The sequence below is a fragment of the Anomaloglossus baeobatrachus genome, chromosome 7 (genome assembly GCF_048569485.1).
Source record: "Anomaloglossus baeobatrachus isolate aAnoBae1 chromosome 7, aAnoBae1.hap1, whole genome shotgun sequence".
Classification (NCBI taxonomy): domain Eukaryota; kingdom Metazoa; phylum Chordata; class Amphibia; order Anura; family Aromobatidae; genus Anomaloglossus; species Anomaloglossus baeobatrachus.
The window spans coordinates 46,328,216-46,353,166 of NC_134359.1; the positions used below are offsets into that span (position 1 = coordinate 46,328,216).

Here is a 24,951-nt window from a genome sequence, read left to right on the forward strand (position 1 = left end):
TTTTTTTGAAGTCCATCACATCAACCGCAGGTGATTTACTGCGGGGACACTCCCGAGTCTGCAGTATCGCCAACCCTCCGTCCACTGACCCTCCTAAGCCACTCCACTGCAGTGACACTCCCTCCTCTGAGCCCTCAGTATTGCTGACCCTGCGCCACCACTGCCGCCCCGGTAAGCCACATTTGGATTATAAGATGCAACCCCATTTTACCCTCAGTTTTGGGGGTTGAAAAAGAGCGTCTTATAATCCGGAAAACACAGTATTTCCTTCCAGACAAGGTCTATTTCGGGGAAGACTTTGTGTATTTCAGCAAGACAATGGTAAACCACAAGAGCATGGCCTCGCAGAAGAAGAGTTCAGGTGATGAACAGACATCTGCAGCCCAGTCCTTTCATCAATAAAAATCATTATGAAATGAAAAATCTGACCCAGAACTGTGGAACAACTAGAATCCTACATCAGAGAAGAAGGGGACAACATTCCTCTCCCAAAACTCCATCAATTGTCTCCTCTCTAAGAAGAAGAGGAGAGGCTAACTGACGGTAGACACGACCCGGACCCGATTTTTTTGAGATGTCATCAGTTGATCAATGGATTCCTTTTTTTCAAATGTAATTGAAAAATTTCCAACGTTCTGATCTGCGTCCTATGTTCTGTGTGATAAATAAAATATGGCGATAAGAGATTTCCAAATCATGGCATTCTTATTTACTTTATATTTCACACCGCGTCCCAACTTTTTTGGAACTGGGGTTGTATATTTTACCCTTGAAGTAAAATCTCAGCCCTTCGATATCTATATTCACAAGTATGAGATCTAAAGTAAATGGAGTCGGAAAGAATAGTAATGCCGGTGATGTGTAGAATACATAATACCGGTATTAATAGTACGGAGACTATTAAGAAACCATAAGAGATACATTAAATATTTTCAGATAGTTCCGTTATGAATGAGAAAAGTAATTCCGCTTCTTAGAAGAAGGTTCAGGCAATTTATTCTAAACGCAATTATTTCTGCAGTGATCATCTGAGGCAGAAAATCTAAGGTGACATTGTCCCATTTTCTCTTCCTCTCGCCACTTGAGCTAATCTACCATGTATATGAAAATTTTCTTGTCTTATTCAAAAATGAAGGCTCAAGGCGCCCATCGAGGCTTGTGGCCAAATCTAGCCAGGTGGTAGAGCACATATTCACATGGAACATTAGTCATTAACAAGACAAATTCCCCCGAGCCCATCACAACAAATGCCGAAAATGGAAGCCGCTTAGCAGGACATCTAACAAAATTACTAAAAACATATGGACTGATAATAATTGACTGTCTTAGAGCCCATGAACGGAGCACGGGCCCTGTACAGTGCAACACAGAGTCCCTAAGGGCCCCATATGCACTTCATATACCGCTATATGGTGCCTCTGTCAGACACTTTATCCACCAATGCAATGATCTTTAAGAAAATACTTCCATAATACTACAGGTCAGTGGACCATGATTCTTTACTAAAAGGCTTATAACAGTTACTAGCATTAAAAATCAAGTCAATATCCAACTTTTAACAATAGGTTAATATTAGAAAAATATATATCTTTATAGAAGTTAAAGCTCAATTTTTATTACACTTATTCCCCAAATATATTGTAAAGCTATAGAGCAAAAAGTTAACATTTGTTTGATTAAGACACCACTAGGGGGAGCTAGAGAGGTTACTAAATACTGATTTATTATTGATTTCAATGTATTTAAAGGGAACCTGTCCCCAGATTTGTCTCCTATAAGCTGCGACCACCACTGGTAATCTAATCTAATATATAAAGCTGAATGTGTGTGTGTGTGTGTGTGTGTGTGTGTGTGTGTGTGTGTGTGTGTGTGTGTGTGTGTATGTCCGGGATTGGCATCTGCACCGTCGCAGCTACAGCCACAAAATTTTGCACACTCACACGTCTGGACCCCGAGAGCGTCATAGGCTATGTTGTGAGGTGAAATTTTAACCCCGCGCATTCCAATTTACCAATCAATTTTGTTTCTATTTACATAATGGGGAAAAAAGTGAAACAAAAAGTGTATCCGCACCGTCGCATTTACAATCACGAAATTTTGCACAGACACCTCATGTGACCCAGGGAACGTCGTAGACTATGTTTTGACAGGAAAATTTAACCCCGCGCTTTACAGTTACTCTCCAAAAAACATGCCTTCATTAAAGTAAATGGAGCCTGGAACTACAGGTTATTAGTAGGAGCTGTGATTGGTTGCTATAGGAACAAAAGACATTCATAGTATAAGAAGCTTATATGTGAGGTAATAAGATGTCGGTGGCGAGACGGATAGAGAGAGACAGACAGAGAGACAGACAGGGAAAGAGACAGACAGAGATAAACGGTGAAAGAGACAGACAGAGACAGACGGTGAAAGAGACACAGACAGAGACAGACCTGGAAAGAGACAGACCTGGAAAGAGACAGACCAGGAAAGAGACAGACCAGGAAAGAGACAGACCTGGAAAGAGACAGACCTGGAAAGAGACAGACCTGGAAAGAGACAGACCTGGAAAGAGACAGACCTGGAAAGAGACAGATGGGAAAAGAGACAGACAGACATGCAGACAGGGACAGAGACAGGCAGACAGGGAAGGAGGAGACAGCCAGAGAGACAGACAAAGATAGATGGGGAAAGACACAGACCTTGATCGAGACAGACGGGGAAAGAGACAGAGAAATAGAGACAGACAAGGAAAGAGACAGACAGAGACAGGCAGACAGGGAAAGAGACAGACAGGAAAAGACACAGACAAAGAGACTGGGAGACAGACGGGGAAAGAGACAGACCTGGGAAAGAGACAGACCTAGAAAGAGACAGATGGGGAAAGAAACAGAGAGATAGAGACAGACAAAAAAAAGAGACAGACAGAGACAGGCAGATGGGGAAAGAGACAGACGGGGAAAGAGACAGACGGAGCACATTACTTGGCCAATTTAGTTAAATCTGTGTGGAATATCTGTGGTGTTGAAATATATGTTGTGCAATGCTTCTATTAGCTTACTTTTTGCCTTTTAATAATTACATTTCTATCTATTTGTTTTGTGGTTTTTGTGTGCAGAATACATTTTTGTTAATACATTCTATGTTAACAACAGTTATTAACCCGGGCGAAGCCGGGTAGTACAGCTAGTCTCTTATATACAGCATCCTAGAACACTGTATATAAGAGCCCAGGCTGATCTGTATAGCGTAAAGAAGACCTTTTATTATACTCACCTAAGGGGCAGTCGGTTCGACGGGCGTCGCTGGTCTTGGTTTGGCATCTACTCTTTTTTTGTGATTGCAGTCCCCCTTTCCAGCTCCGTGTAGATGACGCGTTCTATGTCATCCACACAAAGGTCTCCATTGCGCTCCAGCGCATGCTCTCTGAGCTGCTGAGGGCAGATCAAAGTATTTTAGTGCGCATGCGCGGGTGTTCTCTGACCTTTCCCTGCGCCTGCGTCTCTGTCTCTGGTCTTAGACTGGCGCATCCTCTCTTCTTTCAATTTCTTGTCCTACTTTCCAGCTCATTGTAGATGACGCATCCTATGTCATCCACACACAGGCTTTCATTGTGCTTCTGCGCATGTGCACTTATCTCTGCGCTGCTGAGGGCAGATAAAAGTATTTTAGTACGCATGCGCAGGTGGTCTTCGACCTTACCCCACACATGTGCATTACAGGACTTTGCTCTACTCTAAGCAGGGTAGACAGAAGTGCGTGTATGCAGGAGCACTATGGAGGCCTCTGTGTGGATGACGTAGGGCGCATCATCCACACGGAGCTATGAATGAGGACGGCGGTGGAAGGAAGAGAGGTGGAGCCAAACTGAGACCAGCGACGCCCATCGGACCAGACCGCCCCGCAGGTGAGTACAATAAAATATGGGGGTTTTTACGTTATACAGAGCGGTTTGTGCTCTTATATACAGTATTAAGGGCTCACCAGTGGTGGCTGCAGCTTATTGGGGGAAAACCTGGTGACAGGTTCCCTTTAAGTCTTGCAATCTGCTCTTATGCTCCCTCTAGTGGTGACTACATGTAGAAGGCTTTAGAGTTCTATGAGAAGAAGCATTCAGAGCAATACAAGGTTTTTAACAACACAGAAATGCGAACATATTTGGAGAATCAAATTGTATAGACACTCATTATAAGCTGTTTTATGACATTACAAAGAACATGGTGAAGCATGATGAGCTAGGCAGAAAGGTAAGGAAGGACACAAGTGAGGCTGCTTTCACACATCCGGTTTTTCTTCTGCGGCACAATCCGGCACTTTGCAGGAAAATCGCAACCGGTTTTTTTTGCTGCCGGTTGCGATTTTCCTGCATAGACTTTAATTAGTGCCGCATTGTGCCGCATGGCCTTGCGCTCCATCCGGTTTTTGCCGCATGCGGCAGATTTAGCCGATGCGGCGGCCGGATGGAACGTTGCCTAGCACGTTTTTTCGTGCGGCAAAAAAAACCGCATCGCGCCGCATTCGGCCGATGCGGCGCATCTCTCAATGCATGCCTATGGCGGCCGGATGCGGCGTGATGCGGCAAATACCGCATCCGGCCGCCGCATGCGGTTTTTGCCACTGCGCATGCTCAGTAGCATGCCGCAAGCGGCAAAAACCGGGCGGGCCGCATGGGAAAAACTTATGCAAAGGATGCGGTGTTTTCACCGCATCCGTTGCATAGCTTCCACAGCCGGATTGAGCCGCAGAGCTCAAGCCGGATGTGTGAAAGTAGCCTGAGCATGCAAAGCTCCTAGCCAGGTGCATTAATCAGTGCTGTGAGTATATGCCTGTGATATAGGTCGGTTGCCAGCGCCATAGGATAAAACAAGTATCTGTGTTGAATTTTTAGAAAATACTGAAAAAATTATAGTTTGCTTTTATCCTTTAGGTCATTTATACTTTTTGCTGAAATGTGATATATAATTTTAAAAATAAAATATATGTTCTTATTTTTACTTTTTCACAAATTTTTTGTATTTATTAGTATTGTAATTTTTGTATTTGCCCTATTCATGGCACTACCCCTAACCCTAAAGCTATCTTCAACCCTAGTCTTAAATCTAACTATAAACCTAACCCTGGATAAAGCTAGAAAAATATGTAAAAATGCAAAGTTTATTATGATAATATTATAATAGTATTTTTTTTTTTAACAGAGGACACTTAAATTTGGGACTGCTCCCACAACAGGTCCCTGATTCTCCTTTCACAAAATTACAAGAGAGTAAGGAGAAGCAAATTACTGTGGGGGAGCACTGGGCAGCTTCTGTGATCTAAGTTGCTGCCTATGCAGAGCGCAGCAGATGAAATTCTATCAGTTGCTGCCTATGCAGAGCACAGCAAGTGAAATGAGTTCAGTTGTTGCGCTCTGCATTGGCAGAGAATGAGGTGACAAAGTTCTCTTCATCATGCTGAGAGCTCTGTTAGCCCATTACAAACTCATCTTGTCTGTGCTCTGTATGAGATCCTGCAGCATAGGCTGAGGGGTCAAAGCAACTACTGGTGGCTTTACTCATCTAGATTACCATGCTGGTCACTAACTGCCGCCCACAGAACACTACCAAGAAAACCTGAGGGTAAAATTTTGTGCCGCAAGAAAATTTGGTGCATAGGACAACCCCAAGTGTGGCCCACCTAAGGCTACACCACTGTATGTGACTATACAGAATACGCAATTCTCTGCTTATATACAGATTTATACAATGTAACTCTATTTGTGTGTACACGTAAATCGTTCTAGTTCCGTATCTCTTACCTGTTCATCTGCTCCTGCATTAGATCTAGCCTGTGCTCCACTTCTCCATACGTCAGGTCGTTGTCACCATCGCTCGTTCCCCAGGCTAAGCTGTTCAGTGCGGCTTCATTGGTTACACTCTGGTGTATCTTAGCACTTTCTCTCTCCCAGCATTTTGGACTTGCAATATCTGTCACAAAAGAAAATATACATTACTACCCTCATATTCTGTAGACTGTAGTCTGTGAGCCCTTGTGGGCAGGGACCTCTTTCCTCCTTTACCAGTCTGTGCCTTGTATTGGTCATGATTATTGTACTTATCCATCAAAGTCAATGGTTGCTCAATCTCCCCAGTCACGCGTGTTCGCTACCTGGGGGTAACCTTTGACTGTGCTCTCTCCTTCAAGTCAGATATCCAAAACCTTGCCACCTCCTGCCAACTCTAACTCAAAAATATTTTCCGAATTGTACATTCCTTGATCAAGAATCTGCAAAAACACTAGTGCATGCCCTCATCATCTCCCGCCTCGACTACTGCAACCTCCTGCTCTATGGTCTCCCTTCTAACATTCTCACACCCCTACAATCTATACTAAACTCTGCTGCATGACGAATCCAGCTGTCCCCTCGCTATCCCCCAGCTTCTCCTCTCTGCCAATCTCTTCACTGGCTTTTCATAGCACAAAGACTCAGTTTCAAAACCCTAACCATCCCATACAAGGCCATCCACAATCTGTCTCCTCCTTACATCTGTAACCTAGTCTCCGAATACTTACCTGCACACAACCTCCGATCCTCACAAGATCTCCTTCTCTACTCCCCTGTCATCTCCTCTTCCCACAATCACATACAAGATTTCTCCCGTGCCTCCCCCATACTCTGGAATGCTCTACCCCAGTATATCAGACTATCGCCTACAATGGAAAGCTTCCAAAGAACCTGAAGATCAACTTCTTCCGACAAGCTTACAACATGCACTATCCCTCAGTCCACTATGCCGTTGTCCGACCAGCTGTACCCTCACCTACTGTATCCTCACCCATTCCCTGTACACTGTGAGCCCTCGCTGGCAGGGTCCTCTCTCCTCCTGTAGACTGTGAGCCCTCGCTGGCAGGGTCCTCTCTCCTCCTATACCAGTCTGTGCCTTGAATTGTTTATGATTATTGTACATGTGATATATGCCCCTTTTCCCATTTAAAGTGCCATGGAATCAATGGCGCTATAATTATAATATTGTAAAGTATATACTAAAACAATACATTATAACTCCAATGTGTTCACACTGCCCATTTAATGCATAGCTCTGTTCTCTTAGAACAGAGTGTACCTGTCATTTCCCATTCAACATGACTTGTTATATGGGTGTATATAAGGAATAAAACTACTTATGTCCATTATTTTACTTGTATCCTGTGGTTTTCCCCTCTGCAGGCTCACTTTTAGTTGTCTCTCAGCTAGTAGGTGGAAATTAGCTGTTATAACATTTCCCATACACAGCAAACACAGACATAATGGAATTATACTCTCCTCTCTGTATGTAGCACATATTCCAAAGCAGCAGAAGCATTGAGGACAATGTATAGCAGTACTGAGCAGTGTAACTGTTAATACAGTTCTGGGATGAGAAAAAACACTTACCATAAAGCTGCAGCAGGATCTATCTGTGTCTCTCTGCCTCTCTTAGGCCTAGGACACACGGCGAGAAAAACGGTGCAAGTGGATTGCAATCAAAAATATGTGCCCATGAGCGATTATTTTCTCAGCCCTAATCTGACCGAGAAAACAGTCACAGCATGCTGCGAGTGGAACAGGATCCTGTTTCACTCGCACCCATTCCAGTCTATAGGGGCGAGAGAAACATCACACTGCTCTAGCAGTACACCGGTGTAAAGCGAGAGCAGTGCGATTCTCGCATCAGCTGGCAACGGAGGAGATAGATAGATAAATCCCTCTCTTTCGCAGTGTCAGCCTTCCCATCCTCAGGGCCGCCCCTCCCCTCTGCAGCTGTGGTCTGATCGCATGATCGGACCACAGTCGCATGACGCTCAGCTCCCGCTGTGCTGCGAGCGTGTGCAGAATATCATGCGAGGATCGCACATAACCCCGTGTGGCCTTGGCCTTACTCTGCTCCCATATCCTGCAGCTGTAATCTGACACCTCAGTTAGTTGACAGTCATTTTAAATCTAGTTTTTAAAGTAAAGGATTAGTACTGGAGATGGTGGAGAAGTGGCTCATAAGTTGAGAAAGAAACACATTTCTATGATAACATATAAGATATACAGTCGTGGCCTAAATGTTGGCATCCCTGAAACTGTTCCAGAAAATTAAGTATTTCTCAGATAAAAATTATTGCAGTTACACACATTTTGTCAAACACATGTTTATTTCTTGTGTGTATTGGAAAAACACAAAAAAAAAAGAAAAAAAAGCTTACGGGACATAATTCCACACAAAATTCCTCAAAATGGGCAGGACAAAATTGTTGCCACCTTTCCAAAATTGTGGGTAAACCACTTTATTTCAAGCATGGAATACTCGTTTAAACTGACCTATGGCAAATAACAGGTGTGGGCAATATGAAAATCACACCTGAAACCTCATAAAAAGGGGAGAAGTTGACTAAATCTTTGCATTGTGAGTATGCATTAAGCATGGAGAACAAAAAAAGAAGGTAACTGTCTGAGGACTTTAGAATCAAAATTGTTGAAAAATATGAACAATCTCAAAGTTACAAGTCCATCTCCAGAGATTTTGACGAACCTTTGTCAACAGGGCAGAACATAATCAAGAAATTTATAACCTATTGCTCTATAGCTAATTTTTCTGGATGTGGATGGCAGAGAAAAATTGATGAAAGATTGCAACGCAGGATAGACTGGATGGTGGAAAAGCCGCCCCAATAAAGTTCCAAAGACATTCAACCTGTCCTGCAGGCTCAGGGTTCATTAGTGTCGTTAAAGTAAATGAAATGCCATGGCAGGAGATCCAGGAGGACCCCCCTGCTGACACATAAAAAAGCTAGACTGCAGTTTGTCAAAAAAATACGTAAGCCAAAATCCTTCTGGGAAAGAGTCTTGTGGACAGATGAGACCAAGATAGAGCTTTTTCGTAAAGCATATCATTCTACTGTTTACCAAAAATGGATTGAGGCCTACAAAGAAAAGAACACAGTAGAAACAGTCCAATATGGTAGAGGTTCAAAGATGTTTTGGTGTTGTTTTGCTGCCTCTGGCACTTGGGGTCCTTGACTGTGTGCAACGCATCATGAAATATGAAGATTTCCAAAGGATTTTGGGTGCCCAGTGTCAGAAACCTGGGTTTGCATCCTAGGTTATTGGTCTTCCAGCAGAACAATGACCCCAAACATATTTCAAGAAGCCCTCAGAAATGGATGGAAACAAAGTGATGGAGAATTCTGAAGTGAAAGCAATGAGTCTGGTTCTAAGGGGTGCTTTGCATACTACGACATCGCAAGCCGATGGTAGCGATGCCAAGCGCAACAGTCCCCGCCCCCGTCACAGCAGCGATATCTTGTGATAGCTGCCGTAGCGAACATTATCGCTACAGCAGCTTCACACGCACTTACCTGCCCTGTGACGTTGCTCTGGCCGGCGAACCGCCTCCTTCCTAAGGGGGCGGGTTGTGCTGCATCACAGCGACGTCACACGGCAGGCGGCCAATAGAAGCAGAGGGGCGGAGATGAGCGGGACGTAAACATCCCGCCCACCTCCGTCCTTCCGCATAGCCAGTGTGAGCCGCGGGACGCAGGTAAGGAGATGTTCCTCGCTCCTGCGGCTTCTCACACAGCGATGTGTGCTGCCGCAGGAACGAGGAACAACATCGGACCTGTTGCTGCCGCGACATTATGGAAATGACCGACACTACACCGATAATACGATTTCGACGCTTTTGCGCTTGTTAATCGTATCAAAAACGATTTACACACTCCCATGTCGACAGCGACGCCGGATGTGCGGCACTTTCGATTTGACCCCACCGACATCGCAGCTGCGATGTCGCAGTGTGCAAAATACCCCTAAATCCCATGGAGAGATCTTAAAATTGCTGTTGGGAGAAGACACCTTCAAATATGAGAGACCTGGAGCAGTTTGCAAAGGAAGAGCACAAAATTCCAGTTGAGAGGAGTAAGAAACTTGTGGATAGTTATTGAAAGCAATTGATTGCAGTTTTTATTCCAAAGGGTGCGCAACCAAATATTAAGCTGAGGATGCCAACAATTTTGTCCAGCCGATTTTTGGAATTTTGTGTGAAATTATGTTCAGTCTGCCTTTTTTCTCAGTTTTTTTGTTCCAATACACACAAAGGAAATAAACAGGTGTATAACAAAACATATGAAATTGAATAATTTTCTGGAACAATTTCAAGGGTGCCAACACTTTCGGCCATGACTGAATTACAAAGCATCTTACATTCACTTGTAGTACTGCAACATTTGTTAAAAGGACAGTGACCATTTAAATAGTTGTAGACCCCCATAGACTTAAAATGTGCAGGCGGACCACACATTATTTTGTAAACGTCATTGCAAGTTAAGCAGACGCACAAGATCGTGCAGCTGAAGGAGTGGAAAGCCATTGATGAGACACAGCTGGACTCCTTCAAAGAGAAGGCAGAAGTGGTTTATGACCATCTCTGCCTTCCTGATTTCTGTATACTCAGTGCCTGTTAATTGCTGTGTATACAGTATAGGAAGCGCTAAAAGCGATTCCTCCTCCAGACACAATGATCATGTAGTCAGCAGGTGCTGGGAGGGGTGCAGAAGCTTCTCCGCTGTGCAGCTAGGAGAATGAATTAGATGTGGTGATAATAAGGCCCAGTAAAGGCCACTTTACACGCTGCAATCTCGCTAGCGAGCGTACCCGCCCCCGTCGTTTGTGCGTCACAAGCAAACCGCTGCCCGTGGTGCACAATATAGTTAGGCCCCATCACACTACTTACCTTCCCTGCGACGTCGCTGTGGCCGGCGAACCGCCTAAGGGGGGCGGTTCGTGCAACGTCACAGGCTGCCAATAGAAGCGGAGGGGCGGAGAACAGCCGTAGGAAAGACACGCCCACCGCGTTGCCAGAGGACACAGGTAAGCTATTGTTCGTTATTCCCGGGGTGTCACACGTAGCGATGTGTGCTGCCACAGGAACGGCCAACAACCTGCGTGCAAAAGCAGCAATGATAATCGGGAATAGAACGACGTGTCAACGATCAACGATATGGTATTTTTGATAGTTAGCGGTCGTTCGTACGTTTCACACGCAACGACGTCGCTAACGAGGCCGGATGTGCGTCACGAATTAGGTGACCCCAACGACATCTCGTTAGCGATGTCGCTGCGTGTAAAGCGGCCTTAAGAGGATGTAAAATAAATTTAAAAAAATTAATTTAATTTGTGTTAAAATGCTCCAATAAAATTATTTGAAGAACTAAAAGAGAATAAAATTGAGAATTCTTAATCCCACATGTATGGGGACTAATGGCCTGGTCTTGTAATGGTTAAATTGGAAAGATTCTTGAACAGGCGGTAATTCAACCAATGTATAGCCAGTTTAAGATATTGTTATGCTCCAGTTAACACTTGTGCCCGGGCATCTCCGATGTGCCCTCTTGTACACCGCGCACTAGTTGGTTCCTGTGTCCTAATTCCCTCCGCTAGTATCTGGAGCAGACTGGATACTAGACACATGCAGAAGGTGATTTATCAGAAGTCTTCTTAAGTCAGCAAACAGCAGTATTTAAACAAAGATATTGCTGATCTATAATGTACAATGCAGACGGCGGTGCACATCATGTAACTCCAGCCGGCTCTGCCGTATTGTGAGCTGCAAGGTCTCCGACTGATTGTCAGGTGTGTTTATCACACTAATGGAAAGAGCCATCCATTCCAACCTATCCGGGAGTAAGGTCACAGCTTTATTTCTTGGCTGTCACCATTATTTCAGATCAGATCATTAGATTCTTTCTTCGAGCCTAAAGACTATAGAGAAATCAAAGTAAGCCCGAGCAATATCCAAACACAAAGCTACAGTCGTCTGCAGGAAGAGGGCACCAGTGTACCCATCAGGGGACTTATTTGGCTGGATAAGTAAGAGAAGCTCTAAAATGTTCTCAAAGAGCGTTAAAGTGCAGGTCCTCGATGTTCCCAGCACAGACAGCAGCATTTCATGGAGAATGATTCTTATGGGGTCGCTCATTCTTGAGTAAGTTAACAAGAACAAGATTGTAGTACTTCATTCAGTTTACAGATATAAGAAGTAGAGTATGGCGGCACTATAAAATATTATAGGTAGATGAGACATTGGGAATAGGTGAGAGGTGATGCTGAAAATGTGCAAGAGTAATATGTCTGTGCTGTAAACTCTGCAGAGGAATTATGGCTGGAAGAAGAAGTCTTCATAGCGGTCTGGACCAGATGTGTTACGTCACCACCGGAGTCTGCTCCAGCGACTTCTGCTCCGATCGCCAGGCGATGCCGTGTTCCTGCCGTGGATGGTGCTGGTGATGGGAGAGGAGTTGATGCCAGCGGCACCGGTGGGCGCAGGCTCCGATCATCCACTGGGCTGGGTTATCTTGGGATCTGCAGTACCGCTGGCTGACTGTGGGTGGCATGTGTCTTCCAGCTGAAATTGCCAGCGTTCAGCTACAGCCAATGGGAAGACACCACACCCTTCTTATTCCCCCTCCTGTCACATGACGACTGCCAGAGATAGTTCTGATTTTCCTGTCTCCTGTTACGTCCTATTCTGTTTGGTTATTCCTGTGTGCTGACTTCTGCATGTTTTCTGACTACCCTCCTACCTACTGTTTTTGTACCTCGCTGCCCGATCCGGATTTGACCTCTGCTACGTTTGCTGACTACGTCATTGCCTGCCGATTCTGTCCGTTCCGCAATTCCTGGTTTGACCCTGCCTGGTTACTACTCTCATCAGACTGCAGCCTTCCACAGGTAGTGATCTCCAGGGCCCTGTGTAATCCCAAATCCCTGTATAGGAGTTAAAGGGTTTCAGGGTTCTGGGGGTCCTGCTTGGTGAGTGGCTTCCCTCTAGCCTCCCCATTACAGCCCATCTGAGTCTGTGGATCCAGGCAGGCGTTACAAGATGGAAAAGACTTGCAAAGTGAGACTCAGTCACTGTTTTTGGCTCTACTGTAATCTTTTATATGACCTACAGAACTGGTATATATATGGTCACTGTAGGGTGGTAATATTGGTCTTTCTGTAATAGTTTTCCTTCAATAAAAGGATTGTCATCTGCTGCAGGGCCCCATACAACCGATAAGATTATGGAGCATCTCCATTGTTGTGAACTTTGAACTAGGGATCCACTCAGATGTGATTTGCTGAACCCCCTTGTATAAGATTGAACTATTTTGTTTGTTTTCTAGATATAAGATATAGACTATGGCATGATTGGGAATAGGTGGAGGGTATTGCTAGAAATAAGGAAGGAAAAAGTGTCTATGCTGCTGTAAAATAGGTGCGAGATGCAATGATACAGAGAATGAGGAGTCAGTTGTAGGATTAGCACTTTAGATATAAGAATGGTATAGCAGATTATTTCACAGTGGAGAAATCTGCAGTATTAGTATACACAATGATATCACCGTATTCTTTGCACAGTATACTGTCTGTAATTCCTTCCACTAGGCAATGGTCACTGTCAATGTAACTGTAAACAAAATCCCTCTATTTTGGAGACGGCGGTGTCACTCTACTTGTCACTAAAGTCGTCTAAAAAATACTACTAACCAAGGTACAGGCCCTAAAGGGGTCGGAGACACTAACCACTAGGCCACAAATTCAAGTTAAGGAGTATTTCCACTCACAATACCGGCTGGCTACCTCCATGCTCTAACGCACAGCCTAAATCCTCACTTGATGCCATAAGTCTCTGCAGAAAGCAACAGCCCAGCTCACTTGGATTCTGTCAGGCCTACCTTCTGTCTTTGGTGCCTGAACATCGGTGTCTGGTATTCGGTGTTTGGATTCCTCTTGCGACAGTATTCAATGTTCGATCTTTGGGTTCCTCTGGTGACAGTATGTGGTCTAGAGGTTCCCCTGGGGACAGTATTCAGTGTTTGGTCTTCGGGTTCCTCTTGCGTCTGTATTCTATGTTCGGTCTTCGGGTTCCTCTGGTGACAATATTTGGTCTTCAGGTCCCCCTGGTGACAGTATTCGGTCTTCAGGTTCCTCCTGTAGTGGTGGCCATGAATTTCAACTCGGCGCTGGGATATGACTACTTTTGGACTCTTCAATGACCATGGGGTTATCAACCCACTCTGGTGCCACATCTTTCCTGAAGCAGGATTTGGCGCCAACTCCTCCTCTTCTCGGCCTGGCAAGGCCTTTTATGTTTTGCAACTGCGACACCACTGTCTCGTCTCCTCTAAACTCTTCCCTCTGTGAAACACACATTCCACTGTTTTAGTTCCTGTTGTCTTCTTTGGTCAACAGATGGTGAAGTTACCCGCAGTCACTGTGAGATTTCATTCATCTTCTACTGTGAAGCCTCCTTATACTGGAAATGAGTTGTTGCTGGAAGAAGAAGTTTTCATGACAGTCTGGACTAGATGGAGAAGTCTGAAAAAGTGAACGACTCCAATTAGAAAGGACACCTCCTGTAAGTCATTGTAGATATGGTTTTTATTCCGTAGCAGCATTATGGTGTGCCTTCGTAGTTGAAGACTTTGGGTTGACAGCACGCTCATATTTTTTGCCCCATCTATGCTGAACCCCCAGTTTTGACTCAGGTTCTTGGCAGTAAATAGGTTAAGGTTGAGTATGGGCATGACATTTTACAATCACACCAAGAAAGCATCACAGATGTGTGATATGTAAGTGGAATAGGATTTATTTTAGGCCATTTACATCTTTGATGTGACATATTTTTTCCAAGAATTGCTTGATGAAACAAATAGGACACCCTCCTTGTCTAAGATCTATATGTCTAGATTTGATAAGAATGATTATGTTTTCATGGGTTATTATACGATTCCCCGAGCACGTCGTTATTAAGACACGGGGGACACATAAGACACTGTTTTCTCTTTGAGCTTAGAAGCTGTTCAAGAAACAAAATAATTATAAATCTAATAAAAACTTCAGACTTGCCGTAATTAGATTCGTCTTCCAATCGATGACATTAGACTAGAAGCAAACAATTCGCTAAGAGGCTCCGACCAAAAATAAATCCTCATCCTATTTCAATGGAAGTCGCCTAGGTTAAGCTTTATTGTATTATTTGGCTATTATCAGGTCTTGGATTTATATCTTCGGTCGAGCTGTAGTTTTGTAAAATCAGAATGCAAAGAAAAAAACCAAACATAAATAAAACATTCGGCATATTCCGAAAAGGACAGATTTGGATCATGCACAGACTTGATGAAAATGCAGACTTTTTCTGCAGACTTTCTAAATTTAGCACAGACTAAAATCTGCAGCGAGTTGCCTTGGTAAGAGTTGCTATGGCTGCAGGGACACAAAGCTTCATCCTAAATAAGTCTGTGGAAAGAAATCTTTCAGTTGGAAAAGTCATTTGTGACAAGTTTGGAAAAAGAAGCTTCTGAGAGCGCGAGAAAGATAGAGAGAAAGAAGCCCTGCTCTCCAAAACATGTCCCGTGTCAGGGAAATCTCGTCAAAAAATAATGGCTAGAAACTAGAGATTAGCAGACCTTTGAAGGTTTGGGTTCAGTGGGTTCAGCTGGAGGTTAGATAAAGTTCTGTTCTGGACCCGGATTTCACCTGATCCCCATAAAAAGCAACTCTAGCGATAGCTAGCGATGTCGTGCGCGATAGCACCCGCCCACGTCGCTGTTTCGTCATGGGGGTGATCGCTACCGTAGCGAACAATATCGCTACGGCAGCGTCACACGCACATATCTGCTTAGCGACGTCGCTGGAGACACCAAGCAATCTCTCCTTTAAGGGGGCGGTTCGTTCGGCGTCACAGCGTCGTCACTAAGCGGCCGCCCAATTGCAGAGGAGGGGTGGAGATGAGCGGCCGGAACATGCCGCCCACCTCCTTCCTTCCTCATTGCCGGTGGACGCAGGTAAGGAGATGTTCGTCGTTCCCGAGGTGTCACACATAGCAATATATGATGCCACAGGAACGACGAACAACTAGCGGCATACACCACCAACGATATTATGAAAAGGAGAGACGTGTCAACGATCAATGATTTTTGACGTTTTTGCAATCGTTGAGTGTCGCTCCTTTTAGTCCCACACAACGATATCGCTAACGACGCCGGATGTGCGTCACGAGCACCGTGACCCCGACGATATATCGTTAGCGATATCGTTGTGTGTAAAGTAGATCATAGTTGCCAACATTTCACCAGAGCTTACCAGAAACACGCCTCTCCTCTAGGGAATTTTCATGCTAGGTATGAGGAAGTACCAACCAAACGGCGAAAGGGAAGGGAAACCCTGTGTTTAGGGAAAGGGGAGATGGTGACCCCTGACCAAACTTACTGCTGGCCCCTGGGGTCCCTCACCACCTTAGATAGGTTCCACACCTATGCACCGAGACGGATACCTGACCCTAGGTATCCCTAGTGCTGTACCCTAACTAGGGAACGGGTGGGATGAGCTCTTCGGCAACCAAATTAAACACTAAAGAAGACAACAAGGAGGACACACGGGGAAAAGTGCTTGAACTACTTTTCCACAGATGACTCAGGTAGAAGTTCAGCAAAGTTAAATCAACAATACCACAGCTAAGTTCAAGCCACCTACTTGCATCCAGAGTTTAAATGAAATGAATAATATCACCAGCACAAGTCCAAGTCCTAAAAAAAGAGGACAAGCGGCCATTCATGTGTTTGAAGTATATGGAAGTCATAGGCTACAATTTGTCCATAACGTTCTTGTTTGTACTTGTGATAGTGTCAGGTGGGGTTCAGGTCCTGGATTTAGGAATTTATACCCACCACATACAATGTACAGGAATCTATCACACACCCTCCCATCCTACCCAAAAAAAGTGGAAAGTGGCCATTCATGTGTTTGAAGTTTATGGAAGTCAAAGGCTACGATTTGTCCATAACATTCTTGTATGTACTTGTGATAGTGTCAGGTGGGGTTCAGGTACCGGATTGAGGAATTTATACCCTCCACATACTATGTACAGGAATCTACAATACACACTGCCATCCTACCCAAAAAAGTGGAGAAGTGGCCATTCATGTGTTTGAAGTATAAGAAGGTCATAGGCTACAATTTGTCCATAACTTTCCGGTATGTACTTATGATAGTGTCAGGTGGGGTTCAGGTTCTAGATTTAGGAATTTATACCCTCCAGATACTATGTATGAGAATTGTATTGTCGGTAGTAGACAGTATGTACAGTGGTTATAAAAAGTCTACACGCCCCCGTTAATATGTCATTGATTTGTACAGATGATGGGTGACATTAAAGATCTGAAATTATTCTTCTTGGTATGATTTTTACATTGCAAAAATCTTCAATTTTATCAGGGGTGTGCAGACCTTTTTATATCCACTGTATGTTTGCAAACATTTCTCACCTCGGTAAGACAGGCTTCTTTTTGTAAGGGTTATCTTTTCCGAAGGACAAACGGCTTCTTCAAACTGAGGCGCAGAAGGTTTGGGGAAAGTAGAGTTGAAGCCACCAAGCTCGGCAAATAAGGGCTTCTGCTCGTTAATGGAAGAGACTTGCGAAGATGATCCACTTATCCTTGGATCTGCATTCCTCTTGTTATAGGAGTAATTTCTGAAGTTATCCGTGGAATTGTCGGAATATTCTTGGCTGTTGTCTTTACTGCCCTCTACAGAATCAAGGGAAAACACATGAACCGTGAATATATCTGTTCTGTATACATTGATCCTTCAGCAGATGCAAGTCTTCTATAGCGTTATACACAAGTATGGTGCATACAAGTCACCATTTTTGAGAGAGTGCTCTAAGGATGACCCATGTGCCCCGAAACTGGCGGACACAGACAGAAGAGGGCCCTTGGGCAAGAACTGTGTATGGGGCCTTTTGAGTCCAATAAGGGTACTTTCACAGCTGCGTTCAGCGCAGTCCGTCACTATGGAGAATAGCGCAGTTTGTTAACGCACTGCGCTATTTTCCATAGACTTGTATGGACGACGCATTGTAACGCAAGTGTCAGCGTTGCATCCGCTGGACGACGCAGCGTCGTTGTTTTGACGCTGCGTCGGGTGGAAGGAATGCAGGATGTAACTTTTTTTGAGAACGCAATCCGTAGGATTTCACTGCGCATGCTCTTTTTTTTTTTTTTAAATCACATAAACTTTATTTTGTCTCTTGGTTGCCGAACGTTCAGCTGAGCGCCCGGCCGCCGGCATGCAAGAGCGCTCAGCTGAGCGCCCGGCCGCCGGCATGTATGAGCGCTCAGCTGAGCGCCTGGCTGCCAGTATGTGAGAGCGCTCAGCTGAGCGCCAGGCAGCCGACTATTGAGAGCTATCAGCTGAGCGCCCGGCCGCCGGCATGTGAGAGCGCTCAGCTGAATGCGCGGAAGCTGACTTTTGAGAGCGATCAGCTGAGCGCCCGGCCGCCGGCATTTGAGAGCACTCAGCTAAGTGCCCGGCATCCGGCTTTTGAGGCGCCCGGTCGCCGGCATGTGAGAGCGCTCAGCTGAGCGCCTGGCAGCTGGCTTTTGAGAGTGATCAGCTGAGCATTCACAATAGTCTGCTGTCGGTAAAACTGTAAAGAAGAAAAAAAAAAAAAAAGCTTTCCGTTGTTTTGTACGATCCGTTGCATCCGTTGTGCCATTATATGCAACGAATCCGTTGCATCCGTCACACAACGCAATGCAACGGATGCCGTTCAACACCAGTGTGAAACTAGCCTAACTCATCATACTACACAATTATACCTGCTTTGGAGGTAGAAATGCCCCCCTTACCTATTGGGTTGCACCAATGATATGTCCGTCCCTGTGCACCGATAGGAGTTTGGAATTATTGGCAGCTGATTTCCATATACCAGTTATTCATTTCCCTTTATAAAGCATTTTTTCTATTTCACATTTGGAGTCATTTTCTACTTTTATTTTGTATGATTAAGGCCAGAATCTGTTCCAAATATGACTAAGAAGACTGTTATTTCTTCCTGATATTTTTAACATCATCTAACAAAATAAAACCCATCACATTTTGCATAAACTGAAGATGAAATTCTTCTTTAGCCGAGCGCCATATGTTATCATTTCAACAAACGGCAAGCATACAAATAGTGAAAACAGCAGAAATAACAGGATGAGGTGCAATGTGTTTGTCTTTACAATAACCGATAGAGAATAACTTAAAGGGGCATTACCGATAGGATATGCCATCACTTTTTGACTGTTGGGACTCCGATCTCTGGAACCCCCAACGATATTGAGAATTAAGAGACAGAAGGAAACTATAGTTGACCCTATTTACTTGGATGGGGCTGTGCCGCAGTTTCCTGTTGAGTAGGTGTCACAAGTGTGTCGCATTTGGCTGAGACCAGTGTGGTATCTGGGATTAGAAGCTCACAGCAAATAGTGGATCATAGGTCCTCTTTAACATGAGTAGAGTGGATTTAACCTCATTTTGTGTTGAAGGGGTTAAAGAGGACCAACCAACAGGATTTTCATATATAAACTAAAGCCAGTGCTATACTGGCGCTATCATGCTGATTCTATACATACCTTTAGTTGTGAGATCAGATGTATAGTTTCTGAAATACATTCAAGTAAAGTTTGTGAAATGCACTGTTATTTGATTGATAACAGCTACAGAATATTTAATAGGTGGGTTGGGTTTGGCTAGTTATTCCCATCCCTTTCTGCCTGCCTGTCCTTCCTCCGCCTGTCTCTGTTATTACAGAGGGAGGAAGGAGGGAGGAAGGACAAGAGAAGGAAGGACAGCAAGCAGAGAGGGGCGGGAATAACTAGCAAAACTCGACCCACCTATTAGACATTCTGTAGCTGCTATCAATCAAATACTGTTTTTCACAAACTTTACTTGCCTGTATTTCAGAAACTATACATTCAATCTCACAACTAAAGGTATGTATAGAATCAGCATGATAGCACCAGTATAGCACTGGCTTTAGTTTATATACTTGTTTGTATATGATCCTCCTGGATTGTAAAACGCTGCGGAATGTGTTGGCGCTATAGAAATAAAGATTATTATTATGCTATAGGAAAATCCTGGTGGTTGTTACTCTATAAGAGCTCCTTTTTGATTTTGCTGAGACTCCATTTAACTCTAATCTTGTCTGCTGCACATTTATGCCACTTTCTTTCATTATTTAAACTTTTTGCTTTCCCATATGCCAATTATAGTTCTTCTATGATGACCTCCTATGAAAAGTTGCCTTTGTGGAAGCTATGAAAATCCATTTGTTGTTTTATTCCCATGTGTTTGTCTCTTCCCCATGTTGTCTTGTTGTAGTAGTAAGACTGATGTCTTGCTGCCCAGCTCACTAGCCAGGGCTTAGGCACATGATCGCAGACAGAGGGAAGGACCCGCCCAGGGACGATAGTGAGTGCAGAGTTCAGCCTCAGATGAGTGTTTAGGGGTCACCCACACCATCTCTCCCTATCACCAGGGCTCCCTTGTACCTGTTTCCCTTTCCTTTGCTCCACATGTTGGGTGTCATCCCGTCGTGGCCTGATGATGGGTAACTGGGGCTTTACCATGCTGACAACAAGGTACTAAACCAGCACATTCTCAAGATCCCTGATTTCGGAGCGCCTAGCATTATGCTATCACCTTACACATGAAAAATACCAATTCTGAAAACATTATTTGAATAAACTCTGTATTATGGATCCCTGTGTCATTTACCCAGAAAATGCATATGAATGAAGGTTGAGCAAAAAGACTTGAGTGGCCCAGAAGTCTTTTGTCGCTGGGCCAGAGCCCTGCGAACCTCCTTCTACATGCCAGCATTACCAGTGACTCTTCTGATTAGTAAAGATTAATATCATTTGGACCTAAAGGTGGTGATATTGAGTAACGTAACACAAAACATAATTAGTCCAAATCATAATAATTTACCAATCTTTCACCATTCTGTAAATAAAACTTCACTTTTATTAATTAAAAAAAAATGTATAGCTCCGTGATATATGCTCTAAGATTTAAATAGTTCCTCACTGTCTACCAATGATAAATGAAGTGGATTCTTATTATTTACAGTATGTCACCTAAACTGGCACTCAAATAGATATATAGCTGAGCGTCATTGCAAGCCAGAGCTGTATGTAAATATGTATTAATGTAAAATTGGATTGTCAGCCATTCGATATGATAATATAGTGTTGAATATTTAGTGTGACATTAAAATAAAGACCATCGGTCACTCAACGTGACATGAGAATATATTGGAACATTGATCATCTGATATGATAATACATCAGTCATTTAGTATGAGATTAGAACATTAATCATTCAATGTGATATTAGAATATTAGTAAGAATGTAAGAATATAGTCATCCAATATGAAATTAGAAATACAACACTACTCGTATATGTTGTGTTGAAACATGCTTTCTCCTTAGCAATTTAGACAACCTAAGGAAGTTTATTCACTAGTTTTGCCAGCTTGTGGTGTATAGAATTAAGGGGGTTGTCCGGCCTTGGGGGTCAACTCTTCAGTTACTGTATGTGACTGCAGACTTGTGAATTCTCACAATGTGAGTCTGGAGCTTGGGCTGGCCATGACAGGGTTTTGATGTGGTGGTCCTTCATCCACACATTGATTGATATAGCTGTGTGGCATGGTGCTTTGTCCTGCTGGTGAAACCAGTCCTCAGAGTTGGGGAACATTGCCTGAGCAGAAGGAAGCAACTGTTTTTCCAGGATAACCTTGTATGCGGCTTGATTCACAAATCCTTTTCAAAGTTTAATCTGCTCAACTGGACTGTAGTAAGGTAATCTTCTCTGATGAGTCTAATTTTCAGCTTTGCCCAACACCTGGTCGTCTAATGGTTACATGGAGATCTGGAGAGGCGTACAAGCCACAGTGTCGTGCACCCACTGTGAAATTTGTTGGAGGATCGGTGATGATCTGGGAAGGCTGGAATTGGACATATTAAACTTTTGCGAAGGACGTATGACTCAAGCCGCATATAAGGTTATCCTGGAAAAACAGTTGCTTCCTTCTGCTCAGGCAATATTCCCAAACTCTGAGGGACTGGTTATTCCAGCAGGACAATGCACCATGCCCCACAGATAGGTCAATCAATTTGTGGTTGAAGGACCACCACATCCAAACCCTGTCATGGCCAGCCCAATCTCCAGACCTGAACCCCATTGAAAACCTCTTCTGGAATGTAATCAAGAGGAAGATGGATTGTCACAAGCCATAAAACACAGAACTGCTTAAATTTGTGCACCACGAGTGGCATAAGGTCACCCAAAAGCAGTGTGACAGACTGGTGGAAAGCATGGCAAGATGCCTGAAAGCTGTAATTAAAAATCATGGTTATTCCACAAAATATTGATTTCAGACTCTTCCTGAGATAAAACATTATTAGTATTGTTGTTTCTAAATGATTATGAACTTGTTTTCTTTGCATTATTTGAGGTCTGAAAGCTCTGTGCATTGTTTCGTTATTTTGACCATTTCTCAATTTCAGAAAATAAATACAAAATGTATTGCTTGGAAATTCGGAGACGTTGTCAGTGCTTTATAGAATAAAAGAACAATTTACATTTTACTCAAAAATGTACCTATAAAGAGAAAAATCAGAAAAACTGACAATTTTGCAGTGGTCTCTTAATTTTTGCCAGTGCTGTATATTTATCCAATCAGTAAACAGCATAATTAGAAAAAAAAAATTAAAATGGTTGAATAATGTTTTTTGGTCGCCACAACATTGCAAAAAAACGCAATAAGAAGTGATTAAAACATTGTATGCACCCCAATATGGTGTCTTCAAAAATGTCAGCTAGAAGCACAAGAAATAAGCCCTCACACAGTTCCATATCCTAAAATTTAAAACATTACGAATCTCTGAAAATGGCAACAAAAGCAACATTTGTTTAAAAAATTACCGAGGTTTTTTCACTACTTAATTAAAAAAAAAAAAAAAAAAGCTATACATGTATGATATCTTTACACTCGTACTGACCTGCAGAATCATATTGCCAGGTCAATTTTCCCATATAGTAAATAAAAAAAAAACCAAAACATTTAGAATTCCATTTTTTTAAATTTTAATGAGCTTGTTTTTTTTCTCTTTCTGTTTTCCAGTACACTATATTGGAAAGTAAATGGTGTAATTTAAAAGAACAAGTTTGCCCACAAAAATCAAGCTGTCGTACTGTATATGGCCAGAAAAAAAAAAAGTTATGACTCTTGGAGGAAGGGGAGGAAAAACCAAAAATGAAAAAAAGGAAGATCGTCCAGGGATGAAGTGGTTAAAAATAGAAAAAACGGATTAGACTTTTCCAAAAAACATCTATAGAAGCCGCCCAGTTCTAGAAAAGCATTTTGTGGACAGATATAACGAAGATCAACCAGTACCAGAATGATGGGGAGAAGAAAGTCTGGAGAAGGCGCGGAACGGCTCCTGATCTACCGCACACCACATCCTTTGTAACACATGGTGGCGGCAGTGTGATGGCCAGGCATGCATGCCTTCCAATGAAACTGGGCCACTAGTGGTTACTGATGATGTGACTGATGACAGAAGCAGGTGTCACGCTAGGTACGGGGAAGTACAAAGCGAATGGCGAAAGGGAAGTCAAACCCTGTGTCTAGGGAAGGGGGAGATGGCGATTCCTGACCAAACCTACCGCTGGTCCCTCGGGTCCCTCACCCTCCTAGATAGATTCCGCACCTATGCGCGGGCCGGATACCTGACCCTAGATATTCCTGGTGCTGGACCCTCTTCATCAACCCCATTAGCGCTAGAGAAGACACAAGGAGGGCACACAGGGGGAAAGTGCATGAACTACTTATCAACAGATGCCTCAGGTAGACGTTCAGCAAACTTACAGCAATGATACCACAGAGAAGTACAAAGCCTGCTTGCAACCAGAGCTTCAATGCCCTGAATAATAACACCAGCACAAGTCCAGGGAAGATGAGAGCATTTAAGCACATGGAGAATACTGATAATGAGCATCTGGATGGAAGGCAAGCTTCTGCTGGGTCCTAAAGGGGAAGAGATGAAAATCCAGCAGGAAATCTACCTAGTACAATGAATACTGATAGCAGGAACAATAGAAAGTCAGGGAGCAATATGCGCAGCCAAACGTTCTATTGCCAGAAACCACATGACTGTCTGTCCCCCGTGACAATATGCTTGTTCAAATCTGAAGATCTACACTTCAACTGCATCTAAGTTGTTTAATTTTAATTAAAAAAAAAAGTGGCCTGCAGAGCTGAAATCACATAGATTTGGTCACTGTCCAAATATTTCTGGACCTAACTGTAGTATTGTATTTCTAATATCATATTGGATGACTACCGCATATTCTAACATTCTGACTAATATTCTAATAGCACATTGAATGATTAACATTCTAATCTCATACTAAATGACTAGAATTCTATTATCCTGGATGATCAATGTTCCAATATACCCTCATGTCACATTAAGTGACCGTTGCTCTATATTTTAATACCGTACTAAATATTCAACACTTTATTATCATGTCGAATGGCTGACAATACAATTTTACATTAATGCATATTTACATACAGGCTTGGCTTGCAATGACACTGAGCGACATATATTATATATATATATATATATATATATATATACATACATACATACACAATAAGTGCCAGTTTAGGTGATATAATAATATAATAAAAATAAACTACAATCATCTTTGGTAGTCAGTGAGAAACTATTTTAATTTTAGTATATGGCGCTTTTTTCTTTTTAATATTAAGGCCCTGTGCGCACGAGAACGCAGGCTCTGAAAGATTTCCGCACCCGCGGGGGGAAAAAAAAATAAATAAATAAAAAAAATCGCAAAAATATCGCACCGAAATCCGCATACGTTTTGTTGTGGGTTTGTTGCGGTTTTGGTGTGGTTTTTCCGCGGGTTGGTGCATGTATGCATTCAATGCAATAAAGCACATTGAAAAAAAAAAAAAGGTAATTTCCTTCTGAGATAGATAGATAGATAATGGATAGATAGAGGGATAGATAGATAGATAGATAGAGGGATAGATAGAGGGATAGATAAATAGATA

At 43.2% G+C, this 24,951-nt stretch overlaps 1 protein-coding gene across 2 annotated transcripts in view; it reads right to left on the bottom strand.

Moving 5' to 3' along the window:
• The window catches only part of KCNH7 (potassium voltage-gated channel subfamily H member 7), a 493,602-nt gene that overhangs the window by 7,117 nt on the left and 461,534 nt on the right, over window positions 1–24,951 (bottom strand). For both annotated transcript variants that reach the window (XM_075317266.1, XM_075317267.1), the window contains exons 14-15: window positions 17,293–17,553; window positions 5,777–5,945 (exon numbers count right to left, since the gene is read on the bottom strand). In XM_075317266.1, coding sequence (XP_075173381.1) covers window positions 5,777–5,945; window positions 17,293–17,553 — 430 coding nt within the window. The remainder of the gene's footprint in view (window positions 1–5,776; window positions 5,946–17,292; window positions 17,554–24,951) is intronic.